This window comes from Lepidochelys olivacea (genome assembly GCF_965140295.1).
Source record: "Lepidochelys olivacea isolate rLepOli2 genome assembly, chromosome: 1".
In the NCBI taxonomy this organism is placed as follows: Eukaryota; Metazoa; Chordata; order Testudines; family Cheloniidae; genus Lepidochelys; species Lepidochelys olivacea.
Window position 1 is genome coordinate 244,831,038 of NC_140411.1, and position 15,899 is coordinate 244,846,936.

A 15,899-nucleotide genomic window follows, 5' to 3' on the forward strand; every position below is an offset into this window, starting at 1 on the left:
GCCCCATGCATTCTGTAACAAGCTGGACCTAAATTTTGCCTGCAACACTGGCACAGCAGATTGGAAATTCTGTAGCAGCTTCATGTAAAAAGCCACCAGTTATTTTATGAATTAATTATGAAAATGTATAATACAATTAGTACAATAGCCCCTTTATCATTTACATTGATTTAATGTTCCTCACCTGGGAAGAAACTTTGGAATGTGGAACAAATGCATTAACTGGTTGTTTCTGCTTAAACAAGTAGCAATGGAATAGTTAACATTTTTCACATTTGTCATTCAAATTGTCAGTGTTAACAATTTGAGATGAGTGAGGCAGTTCAAACCCCTCAGCTATTGTTTCATGCTGTCTGCAGACTTAGGAAGACAATGCTGAATTGACTATATTAATTTTCAAGGTTTTCTTTATGACCACCAGGAATAGGAACATTTAAAATGAAAGTTGAGATTCTGGTGCACAGTTCTGAAGCAAGGAATGGATCCCAAGGCTGCATAAGAAAGACATAAGAAAAAGAAAACACTGGTGGAGTGAAAAACACCACACAATTTGGTTATTTCCTCTTTCCAACATTCTGGAGTATTAACATTACAAAAATGCATGGAATGTAATTTAATTTTCTAGACTGATTCTTTCTGAATGGGTGGACGAATTCCAAAATTGTGCATTGGGATGGGATCCACAAAGGTACTTAAGTCCCATTTTCAGATGCCACTGTGATCTGCAAAACTCCCACTTGGCTGCTGTCCAACCCTATAGGCACCTAAACTTGCTCGGCACTTCAGTTGCACTTGATAGGCAAGTAGGAGAGCACCTGCACTGTTGCCCTACACTAGGCATCCGGATGCCCATCTTCCACCTGAGTCCCAGAATGATCCATTATCCAGGGAAAATAAGCATTCATCTGCCTAAGTCATCTGTGGAAGCCTGATCCAGTAAGCATGCTCAGGTTGCCTAACATCACACAAAGCATCTGCACACACCCCCCGCATTATAACCTTTAGCCCAGTGATCAGCGCACTCACCCATGATGTGGGAAACCATCAGTTCAAGTCCTCCCTCCGCCTGATGAGAAGGGATTTGAACAGGTGTCTGTCAGATGAGTGCCCTAACCACCCTTTCCCGGATAGTCTAATGTGTGTCTCTTTCAATCTCTTCTACTGAAGTTTTTCCACTTTAATTAAATAACTGAATAATTAAATATGAATTTGGCCAGAAAAAGATTAGTGAAAGTACAATAACTAAATAGTGCATGCAGGTGCTTATAATAAATCGCACAACAACAAGCCAGTATGGGCAACTCAGCACTCCTTAAGCCAAACAAGCCAGTGCACAGCCCCTGGATTCATGGAAGGCTCTACAATAATATAGCCCCAGCAGTCATAAAAGAAAGATAAAGAGATGTAGAGAGGGAGGAAATAAAGGAGAGAAAAGGTAAAATGGTGCATTGGCAAAAGGGAGAGGAGACAGAGTTTGTGATGTCACCGAGTTTGTGATGTCATCAAGTTGCTATTGGGAACTGGTCTGCAGCAATAACCCTGCTCATAAAGTTCCCCGCCTTCTCCTCCTGACCCACCTCAGGTAAAAGCAGCAACAGGAAAAGGAACAAAGTGAGGGATAGGCAAGGAACCCAGAACTCCCTCCATGGTCTTTAACACCTCCCATAGTTCAACCTTCAAACTTCCTCCCATCCCCACCCACATACAATCCAAGAAAGATGAGGTGTCAGATAGCAGCATGGGCCTTCCTGATTGTTTCTGGTGAGTAGGGAAACTTCTCATCATCCCTGACACTGACTTGTGATAGGGGACAGGAGAGTCCCCTGTTCCCCAGCCTCGCTCATTGCAAATCAGGAACCTCAGCACCTCAGAACTAGGAAGGAGGGGACGGGTTTACATATCAGTGACTGTAATTATCCATATCTAAATCTTGGCTGCACAGAGCATTGCCTCCTGGAGTCCTTTTCTTCCAAATGCTTTAACCTGCCAATTTGTTGACTTTGAACACACACCTTACAGCAGGGGTCTCAAACACGCGGCCCACGGAGTTATTTGCTGCAGCCCGCCAAGCTCCCCGCACCCCCCCGGAGTTATTTCCTGCAGCCACCAAGCTCCCCTCCCCCGCAGCACGCCGTGTCCCTGATCCTCTGCCTACCTCCAGGTGCTTCCTGCGGCCAGTGGCGCTTAGTGCTTTCCAGGAGGGAAGGGGGAGGAGCAGGGACCCGCACGCTCAGGGGAGAAGGCGGAGAAGAGGTGGGGATTTGGGGAAGGGGTTGGAATGGGGGCAGAGAAGGGGTGGGGCCTTATGGAAGGGGTGGGGGCGGGGCCAGGGGCAGCGGGGGGAAGGGTGTCAGTGATGCAGTCCTCGGGCCAATGTACTAGTCCTCATATGGCCCTTGTGGTGATTTGAGTTTGAGATCCCTGCCTTATAGCCACAACTAGAGAAACACCCGACACCTGGCTTTTTTTCCCCAGTCTGCCACATTAACCAACACTGAAAGGACCAGGGTCAGACAGAAAAACGTTACCAGTTCTCCTATATAAAAGAATTGAACTCTACGCAGTAGCCTGGAAGCAGACCAGAGAGTTGAAAAGATTTAGCCACAGCAATCAGTCAGAACAGTATCCTACAACAGAAGAAAAAGAACTGCAGGTGGCTGAACTACAGATTACAGGCAGGGCCTGACGCTTCCCATTACAAGACCCTGCTTCCAGTTACTTATAACTTTGCCAGACTTTAATGGTTTCAGCCGAAATGTTCCATACTGGGTGCCTGCCTCAGCCTGAACTTATTTATTTATTTATTTCCGCCAAAGTGGTTCAGCCATTTCTGAGAACAGACGTAAGGGAACAACACATGTTCTGGTAACCTTTTCATTGGAAAGCTCTAGTGCTCCTGTGCTTTGGAGCGCAGTCTTGAAATTGGCAGGGTGCTAACCTTTGTGTCAGGGATGTACCTTTGCCATCCCTGTGAAAACATAGGCACGGGAACTGGGGGTGCTGCAGCACCCCTGGGGTCCTGGCTGACGACCTCAGCTTGGGGGTCCAGTGGACGGGGCAAGGGGGCTGGCTTTCAGCACCCCCACTATTAAAAATGTTCCAGCGCTACTGTGTGATAACCCACTCAAATATGGCCAAGGTAAAAACCCCTGAAAAAATCTGTTCACACAGGCTTGGCAGAGACTTCCTGGATTTCAGCAACTAAAATCTCCAAAGATTTGTGTCTTCACAGAACACGCTCAAGCCTCTCACAGCTCTTAGTGCTAACCACATGCCATACGCACTATCCCCACTGAGCACGCGTCATCCCCTCCCAGCTCCTACGCATGAGCTGGCTGCACATGTGCCATCACCACAGGGGGACTGAATATGCTCCCTCCAGCCCAGGTCAACAAGGGTAAAGCCAAATGTTCCTTGGAATGGCTGCTCCCAGCTATGGTGCAGGCTAGAGTGAGGCGGAGCACTGGAACTGAGTGTAAGGAGCCTGTCTCTCCTGTGTTGTCAATGACACACGCCTGCTGGTGTCCAGGCCGTGCAGAAGATGAAGTCGTCTCATTAGAATGCCGAGTGGACAAAGGTCAGACCACAGGAAAGGGAAAGGAGTAGTCTGGGACAAAGAGTCTAGTGAGACAATCTGGAGGCAGCAAGAAGATAAACGGGATTGCTCGAGCAAAGAGACCAGGACTGGGAGGAGGCTGGGACTAATGGGGCAAGGAGACAGGGACTGGAAGCAGTACAGGGAAACAAGGGGAGGACCAGGAGCTAGTTGGCTCGGAGGAGATGGGGAACACGGAGTTCAGAAGAACCACGGAGAGGGGTAGATTGGACTGCCTGGGACTAGGTGCAGGGCATGGGAGAGGCGTAGGAGATGCTAGCTGGGGAGACCGGGATTCGACAGCGAGCCCAGATGAGGAGACTAGGAGAACCTTAATAATGTTCTTTAAAAGCAGTCTGTGTGTGTGCATATCTCCAAGTTTTTTAGTGTTATATACAGGTTCATTGAATGTATGAATCCCCGAGAGAGCATGCAGACAAATCCATCCACCACTGCTTTCTAGAAGATTCTGGATCCATTTGCCAAGAATGGGGATTTATAGAACAAATTCTTGAAAGCAAACAATATCCCACAATTCCCTTCCCAGGGAAAAAAGAGGGGGAGGTGAAGGAGAGAGTTAACAGCACAATTCAAGGCCCCAGTCCCAGAACAGGGAGTCACAACCATCATTCTGGCCATCATTCCCAGGAAAGGTGAGAAGAGGTCTCCCCCATAATTCAGGACCCCCTTCACAAGAGAAGGGGTCACTCGCACAGCTATGGACCCAATCCCCAGGAGGTGGGTTTCCTCCCAAAGGGTCAGGTCATCCTACAGTTCTGCACCATGTTTTCAAGAAATTGTCACTTCCACAATTCTGGACCGCATACCCAAGAGAAAGGTTATACCCACATCTACATCCCTGCAATTCTTTCCCCAATGTCTGTCATCTGCAGCATTTCACTTCCTTCCTGCTCCTCTTTTGCAGTACTCTCAAGCTGGTGTTCTGCTGTCCACCTTCAGGATGAGGGCTCATTGCTAATGGGAACACCACTCTCAGAGCAGGAGTATGATCAGTTCTTCAAACCTCTTCGTGCCCCTTACCGAACCAGTGCCATCTGCCTCATTCGTGCCTTGTATGGCTGCCAGAATTCTTTGATCCAGAGATTGGACCAATACGAAAACCATGGAGTCATCCCTCAAGGTAAGGCTGACCACAGCATCCAAAAGCAGAAGGACTGGGGTCTCAGACCATCTGGCACTAGGAATGATCAAATGACAGATGGGAAGGAGTCCTTAGGTGTTTGGGTTTATAACAGGGATGCGGAGGAAGCCATCTGCTGATGGGGTTTAGTCATTTTCCCTTCATCTTTCCTTCTCTTCCCAGGGGGATACGTATATGCAGTGGAGGGTTTTGTTTTGGTAGAGGTTTTGAGGGTTATTATCTACATGTTACTATGTATTTATATTAGAGAAGGCAAGTTTGAAGAATGTGTCTTGCGTTCTCTAATATAACTAGAATATAGTTACTCTACATTACTACAGAGAATTATTTCCCAGGTATCTGCCTGACAGGTCTTGGCCACATGCTCAGGGTCTAACTGACCACCATATTTGGGGTTGGGAAGGAATTTTCCCCCACGTCAGATTGGCAGAGAGCCTGAGGGTTTTTCACCTTCCTCTGCAGCATGATTGCAGGTTTATACTAGTGTAAATGGTGGGTTCTCTGTAACGTGAAGTCATGTTTTGAGGATCTCAGTAATTCAACCAGAGGTTATGGCTCTATTACAGGAGGGGGTGGGGTGAGGTTCTGTGCACCGTGCAGGAGATCAGACTAGATGATCATGATGGTTCCATTTGACCTTAAAGTCTATGAGATAGGAACTGAAGAGAAATAGTCCCATTCAATTACATCACATGAAGGGACACAACTAAAGGATGTGGAAAAAGTGGAAAGAGTAGATCATGCTGGTGGGAGAGCGACACTATATAGGAAAGCAAGCACAGAGTCAAATATAGTAAAAATATTCAATAAATCAAATAGTACATGGAATTTTTATCCATAGAGATTCTATGTTTGAATAAGAAGAGTATAGCAGCAGGAATATATTACCTGACCAGGATGGTGACAGCGACTGCAAAATGCTCACGGAGATTAGAGAGGTTACTAAAACCAGAAAACTCAATAATAATGGGAGCTCTCAACTATCCCCACATTGGCTGAGTACATGTCATCTGAGGACAGGATGCAGAGATAAAATTTCTAGACACCAAATGACTGCTTCTTGGAGCAGCTAGTCTTGGAACCCACAAGGGGAGAGGCAATTCTTGATTTAGCCCCAAGTGGAGCACAGGATTTGGTCCAAGAGGTCAATATAGCCAAGCCACTAAGTCATAGCGACCATAATGTACTAAATTAATATCCGTGCAGGAGGAAAACATTCCGAAGAAACCCACCAGAAGTAGCATTTAACTTCAAAAAGGGGGGGGGGACTACACAAAAATGAGGAGTTAGTTCAATGGTAATTAAAAGGAACAGTCACAAGAGTGAAACGCCTGCAAGCTGCATGGAAACTATTTAAAAACACCATAGAGGATCAAACTAAATGCATACGCCAAATCACAAACAGTAAAAGGGCCAACATAGGGCCCTACGATCCGTTTTATTATTGTGGATTTTTGGATTTATTATTTTCTGATTTTTTCCATTTAAAAAAAAATTAATTCCATCTTTATGTTTTTAAATCATAATTGTCTGATACATTAACAATTAAGTAGCCTTACTATAAATGCATAAAAATGTTCAAAATTGGATTGCAATGAGAAAAAACTGATTTTACAGAAAAAATCCTGCAATTTAAACAACATATCCTGCAGATACACAATACAGGGTAAAAGTCACACATTTTAAATCACTTTTTAAAGTAGCACTTGGTAATATGATCAAACTGATATTGCTGAACAGTAACATGCTCCTGGACAGGAGATGCACACCTCTGCATGGAAGAGACTCCTGTCTGGGAGCATGTGAGCCACTTGCACACACTAGCACGACCAGAAACAGCTGCGGGTGAGCCTGGTGCCCGCCCCAATGGGTGGGGCTGAGGGTGGTATAGCCACACCGGAGGAGCAGTTAATGGAAGGTGCTGGCTCCTGCAAGCAGTGGCCCGACATCCTGCTGCTTTCACTGCTGTGGTTCTCGGTAAAGCCCTGCAAGTCCACAGATATCTGCATACCAAAAGTTGTGAAGACCAAAAGTAAAATGGAGTTCAAAAAATAATTTGATAAGTTCATGGCGGATAGGTCCATCAATGACTATTAGCCAAGATGGTCAGGGACACAACCCCATGCTCTGGGTGTTGTTAAACTTCTGAGTGCCAGACAGTCGGACTGCATGACAGGTTATGGATCACTCGATAATTACCCTGGTCTGTTCATTCCCTTTGCAGCAACTGGCCATTGTTGGAAGACAGGATACTGGATTACCTGGACAATTGGTCTGACCCAGTATAGCCATTCTTATGTTCTTACAATCCTGTCTTGTTTTTTTTAAAATCACCGTGGGTCATGAAGATGACCAGCCAGTGCTGGGGTTTTAACCACTCAAACTTTGGGAGGTTACTGGATGGCACTGAGTTTTATTATTGGCAGATGGGGACCACCCAGTCTTGGGATTTATAACTGAGGGTTAGGAGAAGTGACTGTCCAACACTGGAGTTTTTCAATAAATTTAATTATTATTTACCTCTCTCTAGGGCCTGTATGCTCAGACCTGCCAGAAATTCCCTTCTTCACAGACTTTTGTACATTTACCTTTTATCGCTGTACTATGAAAAAGTATTTTGTTAAGGTGAGTCTGAACTGTTTCCGGATGAATCTGGTACTGAGGAATGCACTGGGATGCGCAGACACAGGAAACGGCTGGTAGCACTCAAAGAGAGTGGAGAATGGGGGGCGGGACGGATGAAGGGAGAAGGATGATAAAGAATTGTGAGAAGAACAAAACATGAGAAAACTAAGAGAGGGAGCATGTAAAAGAAGGAAGGAGAGGAGAATAGGAAGACAGTTGTACAGAGAAATATGGTGGTCAAGAAAGGAGTCAGGGAGAGATTTTTTTTTGCCTGTCCTGATGCCTATGAGAAAACTTTGGATGATAGGAATGGGAAATGTGTAATTGTGTAGCAAGTGGTGACCCCACACACCTAAGAAAAGAACGGGTGCAGGGTCCCTGTGCTTTTCTGCCTTCCTCTGATGTATCTCTGCTCTTCCACAGAGGGTTATATGCCCAGAGGAGATCCAAAGCAAGACTGGTAGGACACGAACCTTCAACGAAGATGTCACTGCCAGTGATACACTTTTGCCCCCCAAAAAGACCTCTACCCAGTCTTCCACCACCGCAGGACCCCTACCTCCTTCTGGTACAGGAGCAGCTGCTGTCAAGGATATCCTCCTATCAACTTCACCCCAATCCAACTCCCACACGAGAATACTCTTAATCTTCTCTCAGAGCCTACCTAAACCTCAGAGCATACCAGGAAACTCCCCTGTCAACCAGATCAGAGAGGAGGCTGAAAGTGGCCAGCAGCAAGGAGAGCTGTCCAGCCCCCAGGAGTCCCATCTACCCACCAGCGACCTGGAAGACCTCTTCCTGCGGCTAAAGGACCCCAACGTGCAGCACTGGATGCAGGCAATGCAGGTGCTGCTGGCCAAGCTGAAGACAGCAGAAGAACAAGAGTTACAGGCTACTTCCCTGAAGCTGCTGATGGCACTGAACCATGCAAACATGCAGCAGGAGGCTAAGCCAACAGCCACAGAAACAGTTCAGGAGAGAGAAAAACAGACAGTAGGGAAGGAGCAGCTATGAAGCCACCCTGGCTGGTTTATATAAAAGAAGAGTCTGATGTGCAAGCTTCAGTATAAGCTGACCTTTGAAAGGAAAGCATCTTACAGATGGGACTTCCCTGAAACCATCAGTGTAAGGGGAGGAGCTCAGGATACTAAATATGTGAAGTCCCTTTAAGGTTTCCTGCATTTCCCATAGCCAAGGTATGGCAATGAAGAGGGAATGCCTGGCTGTTTTGGGTTTGAAGGAAGGTGGATCCCATCAGCTGAAATGGAATGACCAAGGATTGAACAGGAAGAAAGCTTCCCTTTGGAAACAATTGTTCTAAGTGAAGGTTTCCCTCTTTCATATGAATAATTTTTCTATTGTGTCATTCTTTAAGATGGGAGGTCTCCATTCCTAGAAAAAGGGGGAGGGGGGCAGGGATGGAGAAAGTGACTCATACTTGTTTGTTCGGGTTTGTATCCTGCCCCAAAAATACATACTGTTCTGCACAGATGAGAGGGGATTTGTGTGTGATTCAGTACATACGTTAGGAGGAAGTCAGGCCCTTCATCCGCAAGCGTAGGTGTTTCCATTCAGAGCCAAACACACGTTTTCTTCTCAAAAAATGAGACGTTCCAGTTGAACACCACAATGGATAGTCTACAATCAGGAAGGTCTTGCCCTCCAGGGTAATTTCTGGTTCAGGACATTTCCTCTCCTACAAGCATGGTGTCCGTATCTTGTGATCTACTCCTGGAATAGAAAGTGTAAAAAAAACAAAGGACTGATATTGATTTCAATAAGTGATCCCACCTGTCCCAGATGGGAGCTAGATCTCTGAATCCACCTCAGAGGATCTTTTGCTGTAGTGGCTGGAAATGGTGCTCTGTTATTTTTATAAATAGAGGACAGATCTGTAAAGATAATTATACAAAAGCATTTGCAAGTGACAGAGACAAAGCTGCCAGGGAGCCCGTTACGGCTTCCTGATTCTGCTCTGAACTGGTGCCGAGTGTACTCTGGAGGCTGCTCTAAACTGAGCCAGCTCATTATGTTTTCCAAGGGACCACATGCTTGCTGAGGAGAGCCAAAGCACATATGCTGGCCAATTACCCTGCCCACCTCCGTTGCCCCTTTGTACTGAGAGCAATGGGAAGGAAGTGTAGAAACCAGCCCTGCCAGCCAAGTAGTTACATGAGAATCTCAGATAGGGTGGATAAAAATCATTATTTTTCTGAATTTTTAATTCAGATTATAGGAAGTTTTTCTTTTTAAAAATGTTTAAAATGAAATCTGAATTTAATACAAAATATGTAAAGGCCCAAGCTTATTGCAATCTCTTAAAACAATTAAATAAAAAGTAAGTATTCTGAATCCGTGAGCCCCTATTAAAAACTTTAAGTTAAAGGATGCTTTTCTATGTAAATAAAGAATGGGGGGAAGGGGGAGAGAAATCTAACTTTTGAGGTTAAACTCTATAAACATGGCACAATAGGTCACGTAGGTCACGTATTAAGGGCTTGTTTTGTTTAATACAAATAAATATGCTATTTTGTGTCTTCAATTAAATTCCATCCTAATGCAGCTTGACATAAATCATTAGCAAAAAGTTAACCATCCAGTAAATAAGCAAGATTATTCACCATTTTCTAACATACTAAAATGTACAATTGATAAGAATCTGAAAATATTAAACTATATAATTGCTTAAATAAATCTGGCCTAGGGGAAGTATAGTACATTGGGGTGGTATGGAGGTTTGAAGTAGCAAAAGAACTAGGTAGGTAGCAAAAAAATGCATCAAATCTAGTGTAAAGGTTCTATTTAATTGTAAATCAACTTGGTTTAATGGTTATATCTACCAATGAGAATGCACCTTTCTTTGGAAAAATAACTGAAATACAAATGGTAAAGTTGATTAAAATCAATTATTTAAAATTGCAGTTCTCCACTTGGTGGTTTAAATCATCCAACCTGATCTCAGAGCCTTCATTTAAAAAAAAAAAAAAAAAATTCTAGCCTTGGTGGTTGTGGAGAAATGCTTGAAAATGTGACTCCTAAAGATTCAAAATCAGAGGGCAAACAAAAAGATTCCAAAGTTATTTTTGAAATTCTCATGATTTTTAAGCCAATCTCATAATTTTTAAGTATTTGGGGCTGGCAATACAGATTACACGTGCAAAGATGAAGTATGAGCACGACTCAGTAACTGCCAAAATCTGAAGTGTTTTGATGCCACTTTTCAGCAAAAATCCCACTGTTCTTTGGAAAATTCACTTCATTTTGTTACCAAAAGTGGGAGCTGTTGGGTGCTGAGCGTTTTTGAACATGTGACCTGAGATATTTTTAGTCCATATGATTGAACCTTCTTTTCATTTTTAAAACACTCTAAAAATCTACATGCATAGTGAGATTACCTCAAATACTGGTATGCTACAACTAGAGTATGGGGTACTCTTACTGGTGCAAATTTGGAGTAATGTGATCTAGGGGTTCCCCAGATACAACCTCTCCCCCACAAATAAGAAGTGAACTTGAATATTCAAATTGCTCTAAAACCCACCTGCATAGTGAGATCATCTTGATCACTGGTATTCCACAGCAGGAGCTAGGGAAGAAGACTTTGGGAAAGAAGGAAGGAGAACATCCACTTAGAGAAATGGGTCAGCTCACATCTCTCAGAACTATCATGGCAGGCTGTATTCATCCCTGGGGGGGGAGGGGCCTTCTGATTCATCTGGGAACCTCTCATTGAAATGAATAAACTACTTCACACCACTGCAATCCTGTGATGCTGAAAAGAGCTATGCAGAGCCCTCTCCCTCCCTACCACTAGTCCCTGAAGTGGAGTATGAAGTCCAGGACTCCCCTCCACTCCACCTTGCTGCCTCCAACCAGTAAATCATGCCTTCCTCTTGGCCCATGGGTTATCACCTTCCCTCCTCGAGACCAATCCAGCTCAGGGGAACATGGAGGGGCTAGGACGAGGGCACAGCTGATTAGCAGTGAGGTGTTCTCAGGAAGCCTCTTTGTGCCTCCCCACAGATGCCCCCCAATTATGCCCCCCTCCCTCCCACCCACCACTTCCTCAAAAGCCACAGAATTGAGATTAACAGCAAGTCTTCCTTTGACTTAAAACAGGCAGGATTCCACCGCAGGCCTTCAGGTGGCCCAAACCACTTTTAGCCAGTTCCGAAGTAATGGCTCAAGTTGCCTGTAGGTCTGATCTGCACTATAGCTCCAGACAGTTACAATTTTAAGACTGCTTACAGTCTGGGGGGAAAGCTTCCTTTGTGCACACTGGACCAAAAAGCCAAAAATCTAGGCAGGCAAACATACAGGCGGACCATGGGGATAAGGATCCAGCATAACAAACAAGATGAATGGTCCCGGTTGGTGCATTGTAAGTTTCACCACGGTCTCTGCCATCTAACATGCTTTTTTACCTTCAAAAAGTGTAGTTGTTTCTTTACATTTCCGCATCCTAACTTTTTATTTTAAAGCATTTATAACCCATCCCTGGTCATGCTGAGCTGCTTGCTGCTGGTTAATTTCACCTTTTCTGCTGCTGTATTTGTTTGCTTTTAATAAACAAACCTCCATACCACCCCAATGTACTGTACTTCCCCGAGGCCAGTCTCCCTTAACCACAGCTCTCTTTTCCACCACACCCCTGAACCTGTACTGTCCTTTAAACCGCCTCCCTCTACACCCACTTCCTCCTTTCTGCTATAACCCACTTGCTAACACCCCTGCGGCTGCCTCCCCCAAATCGCCCCCAAACTTCCTTCCACTCTTCCCCGGAGCAGAGCTAGCTGGGGGGGACGCTGCCCGACTTTTCTCCTTTCTTTCCGAGACTTTGCTCCTGTTTCACTTCCCCCGTTGTTGCCTGCAACTCCCAGAGGCACCGATTTGTTGGCCTCGCCCCCTGTCTGCTGGGGCTCTGCCCGCAGGCCCGGGCTCGTCCCTCCCCGGCGGGTTCCGCGCGCACCGAGAGCGGGAAGGGAAGAGGAAGCGGCTCACTATTCAACTCCCCTCCCCCTGCGCAGGACTTTGCAGCCCTCTCTACCAGCGGGAGGCTCTATGGTTTTAATCCTTCACTGCCCACACCAGAGCCGAACTAGTTTCTTTGTCTTCCCTCCGGGCTAATCTCTCCCTGGCCCTCTCAGCGCAAACCCCACCCATGGCTCCTGGCTGAATTCCTCCCCCCGCCGCCTGCATGGAGCGAGCGTTGCATCCAGGAGACAGCGGCCGGGCTGGAGAACCAGCCGCGAACTCCGGGAGAATGCAACAGACTTGCCAGGGGATCTTCTGCAGCACGTACCCTCCCTCAAACTTTAACGACAAAGTCCCCCCCACCAAGCCATCGTCGGTGTCTCCTGTACACCCCCTCAGGAGCCCCAGAAACTGCAACACGATCTCCGCGACCCTGGTGCTGAGCAGGAGCAATGACTTCCTGGAGACTACAGGGAACGGCTCCTCTCGCTCACAAAGCGCTCTCTGCCCCACACAACCCTAGTGCCCCCCCTCATTCTTATTGCAGAGGATTGTGTACATCCCCCATAAAGACTAATTCAACTGAGGCTACAGAAATACCTATTTACACTATGTCTCTAGCTATGTGATCTGGGCTTCACTACTGTTTTTGGCAAACTGACTCTCGTTAGGGTGCCCATGTTACAAACCCAACTCTCCAGTGCAGTAGACGTACAGTACCATAAAGGAGAAATCCCACAAATATTTTGCCCTTCTCTCACTATGGGTCACACATCGTGTCCCATGTAGGGGCTCTGACAAGCAGAGAGGTGCAGATCTGATCACTAGGCCCCTAAAATAGCTGTTACCACAAAGTCTCAGCTAGGGTGGTATCTTCCCTTTAGGCAAACCTTGTCAAGGGGCTGCCTAGAGCAGTGGTTCTCAACCAGGGATACCCATACCCCTGGGGGTATGCAGAGATCTTCCAGGGGGTACATCGACCCATCTAGGTATTTGCCTAGTTTTACAACAGGCTACATAAAAAGAACTATCAAGGTCAGTACAAACTAAAATGTCACACAATGATTTGCTTATACTGCTCTATATACACTGGAATGTAAGTAGAAGATTTACATTCCAATTGGTTTATTTTATGGTAACAGTGAGCTGTGACACTTTGGTATTTTTATGTCTGATTTTATAAGCAAGTAGTTTTTAGGTAAGGGGAAACTTGGGGGCAGGCAAGACCAATCAGACTCCCGAAGAGGCTACAGTAGCCGGGAATGGGTGAGAGCCACTGGTGTGAGGTTCCACTCTCCTCCTGGGCCTAAGGTTTTCTGAGCTCACAATGGTCCCGGCATCTCCTCTGTTGGGGGTTCGCCGTGCTGTGGCAGCACGCAGCTGGGATGGGGCACTTTCCCATTCCCCAACAGGATTCCCTTCTCCTCCCCTCCCCCAAGGCAATAATCAGGCCTCCCCGCTGACTAATTGGGTTTGAAACGTTTTTGCTTTTCGCCTGGAGAAACCGCAGCAGCGATTGCTCTCTATGAAACCAGCGATCAGGGGACTAACGCACACCGCGCTTCGCTTCGCCCCAGCAGCCACACGTCCCGCGGGCGTAGGCGCGGGCGCAACAAACGCAAGTGCCTCCTGTAAGGAGAGCGGGAAAGTTACACAGCCCCCAAGCCTCCCGCCAAGGCACGCGTGACGAGGCGTCCTATGGCCAAGGCTCGCGAGGCCGAGGCTGCAGGACGGCTTCCCGCTCGCTCTGTCCGTACGTACCCGCCGCCCTGGGCGGGCTTGTCCTCGGCCGCCCGTGGACGCTCCCAAGAGCCCGCGACAGAGCCCACTTGCTGCCCGGGCTATTGCAGGAAAACGGCCCGCAGGAAATTGCAAGACCGCGGTCACATGACGAGTGAATCGCGGTGACATGCGCCCTCTGGTGATTCAGGAAGAGGGAACTTGGTGACTCAGGGGCACTGAGCAAGTGTAACTAGGTCACTTGCTCTCCTCTAACCCGCTCCCCTCCCCGGTCACCCCCACCACTGAAAAGGATTCCTTTCTTTCTTAGCAAAATGGCTGTGGCGGCAGGCAGCTGTACACGGGCATAAGTGTGGCTGGCAAAACTTTCTAGTCTAGAAAGTACTGGGTTGGAGGCAACATTGCTGCTGACACCAAGGAAATCAGATTGACCGGGTGGAAACGTGAACCGATCCAGTTGCTTCAGGCACACACACCCGCTAACCCTAGCATACACCCCCTTCTTATGGGGGGATTTTGCACAGATAGAGCATAAACTCATGTATGCTGCTCATCTAGAACTCCCTCTGCCTTTCATCTGAAAAGGAAGCCACTTTGCTTTGTGGGATATGCAGCTACCTCATCAAATGTCACCGGCACACATGAAACAGCTGTTCCCCAATCAGTCTCTGCTGCTTTGGTGATAAACCCAGTGCTCAGGCACAAGGTGACTAGAAAAGGGGCAAAGCTAAGTCAGGGCAGAGTGGGAAGCGTCCCCAAGGCTGCCGGAAGGATACTATGGAGCCAGCGTTCATTTCTGTAGTGGCTGAGGGTTGCAAGTTGCCATATAATTTATCTATTTACCAAGCTGTCCCATAAACCCACTGAAATGGCCTCTCTACGCCTGCAATCTTCCAGCTCCTCCAGCTGCCATTCCACCTTTCTTCTCTCAGTGTTGCTCTGTTTCCCCACCCAAGAAGAAATCTAATGGGTTTCTTGCAGGCTGTGGTCTTAAAATAGAAAAGCGACTTAAGTTTTCGATCATGCCATTTTATTGGCGGTTGCAGCATTAGAAACCCAGTGCAGCATGTCTCTTTCATGTGTATTCTTAGTGTGATAAAGAGACAAGCTTAAGAGAAGACAGAAATAGTAGAAGTGCAACAAAAACTGTCCCTTTCCTTACCCTCAAGCTCTACATCATTTCACCACTCTATAAAAATAAAAGCTAAGACCTGCTAACCCTATTGCCGACGTAAGGGGACTGTTGCCCCCTTACTAACATTTAGTGGGGGTGTTTTAGTTGCTAGCTCCCAGTACTAAAAAGGGGGAAGGGTTGATGGGGAATCAGGACCCTGAGACTGACAAACCCCAGGAACAATGGGGAGAGGCTTATGCTCCAGGTCAGCCTGAATGACAGGGCAACCAGGCTAATCAGGGAGTCAGGAGGCCAGGGAGGTCCTGTCCTCCGTGTGAGCTGGAATTGCCTGGGTCGGACAGAGTGGGGCCGAGCTAAGCTGGGAGCAGAGCTGTACCAGATCCAGAGGGACCAGAAAAGCAGCCCAGAGAAAGCAGACTTGACCTGGGAGGAGAGCTGCAGCAACCAGAGTCAGAGGGGCCAGAAAAGCAGCCCAGGAAGCAGGTCAGTGCTGGGAGCAGAGTGACAGAAGCAGCCTGCAGAGCAGACCCATCCTGGGAGCAGAGCTGCAGCAACCAGAGCCAGAGGGGCCAAAGAAGCAGCCCAGGGAGCTGGAGGCAGAGCAGCAGCAGCAGTCCTGAGACATAGTGGTGGAGCTGTGGCTGGAGTAGTCCAGAGCTGGATGCGGC

At 47.0% G+C, this 15,899-nt stretch overlaps 2 protein-coding genes across 7 annotated transcripts in view; one reads left to right on the top strand and one right to left on the bottom strand.

Moving 5' to 3' along the window:
• Nucleotides 1-8,900, top strand: part of LOC311527069 (uncharacterized protein) — a 22,812-nt gene extending 13,912 nt beyond the window's left edge. Inside the window, exons 2-4 of the mRNA XM_084640684.1 lie at nucleotides 4,521-4,736; nucleotides 7,288-7,382; nucleotides 7,806-8,900. Of these exons, the coding sequence (XP_084496810.1) occupies nucleotides 4,574-4,736; nucleotides 7,288-7,382; nucleotides 7,806-8,396 (849 nt within the window). The 5' untranslated portion in view covers nucleotides 4,521-4,573 and the 3' untranslated portion in view covers nucleotides 8,397-8,900. The remainder of the gene's footprint in view (nucleotides 1-4,520; nucleotides 4,737-7,287; nucleotides 7,383-7,805) is intronic.
• The window catches only part of LOC311527049 (uncharacterized protein), a 24,846-nt gene extending 10,585 nt beyond the window's left edge, over nucleotides 1-14,261 (bottom strand). Inside the window, exons 1-4 of one of the 6 annotated variants that reach the window (XM_084640631.1) lie at nucleotides 14,118-14,247; nucleotides 10,924-10,981; nucleotides 8,907-9,113; nucleotides 185-491 (exon numbers count right to left, since the gene is read on the bottom strand). The gene's annotated coding sequence lies outside the window, so the exon portion shown is untranslated. Of the gene's footprint in view, nucleotides 1-184; nucleotides 492-8,906; nucleotides 9,114-10,923; nucleotides 11,398-11,806; nucleotides 12,364-14,117 lie in introns of those variants that run through there. The other 5 variants (XR_014713228.1, XM_084640627.1, XM_084640629.1 and 2 more) reach the window with 5 other exon arrangements.
• Between the last annotated feature and the right edge of the window lie 1,638 nt (nucleotides 14,262-15,899).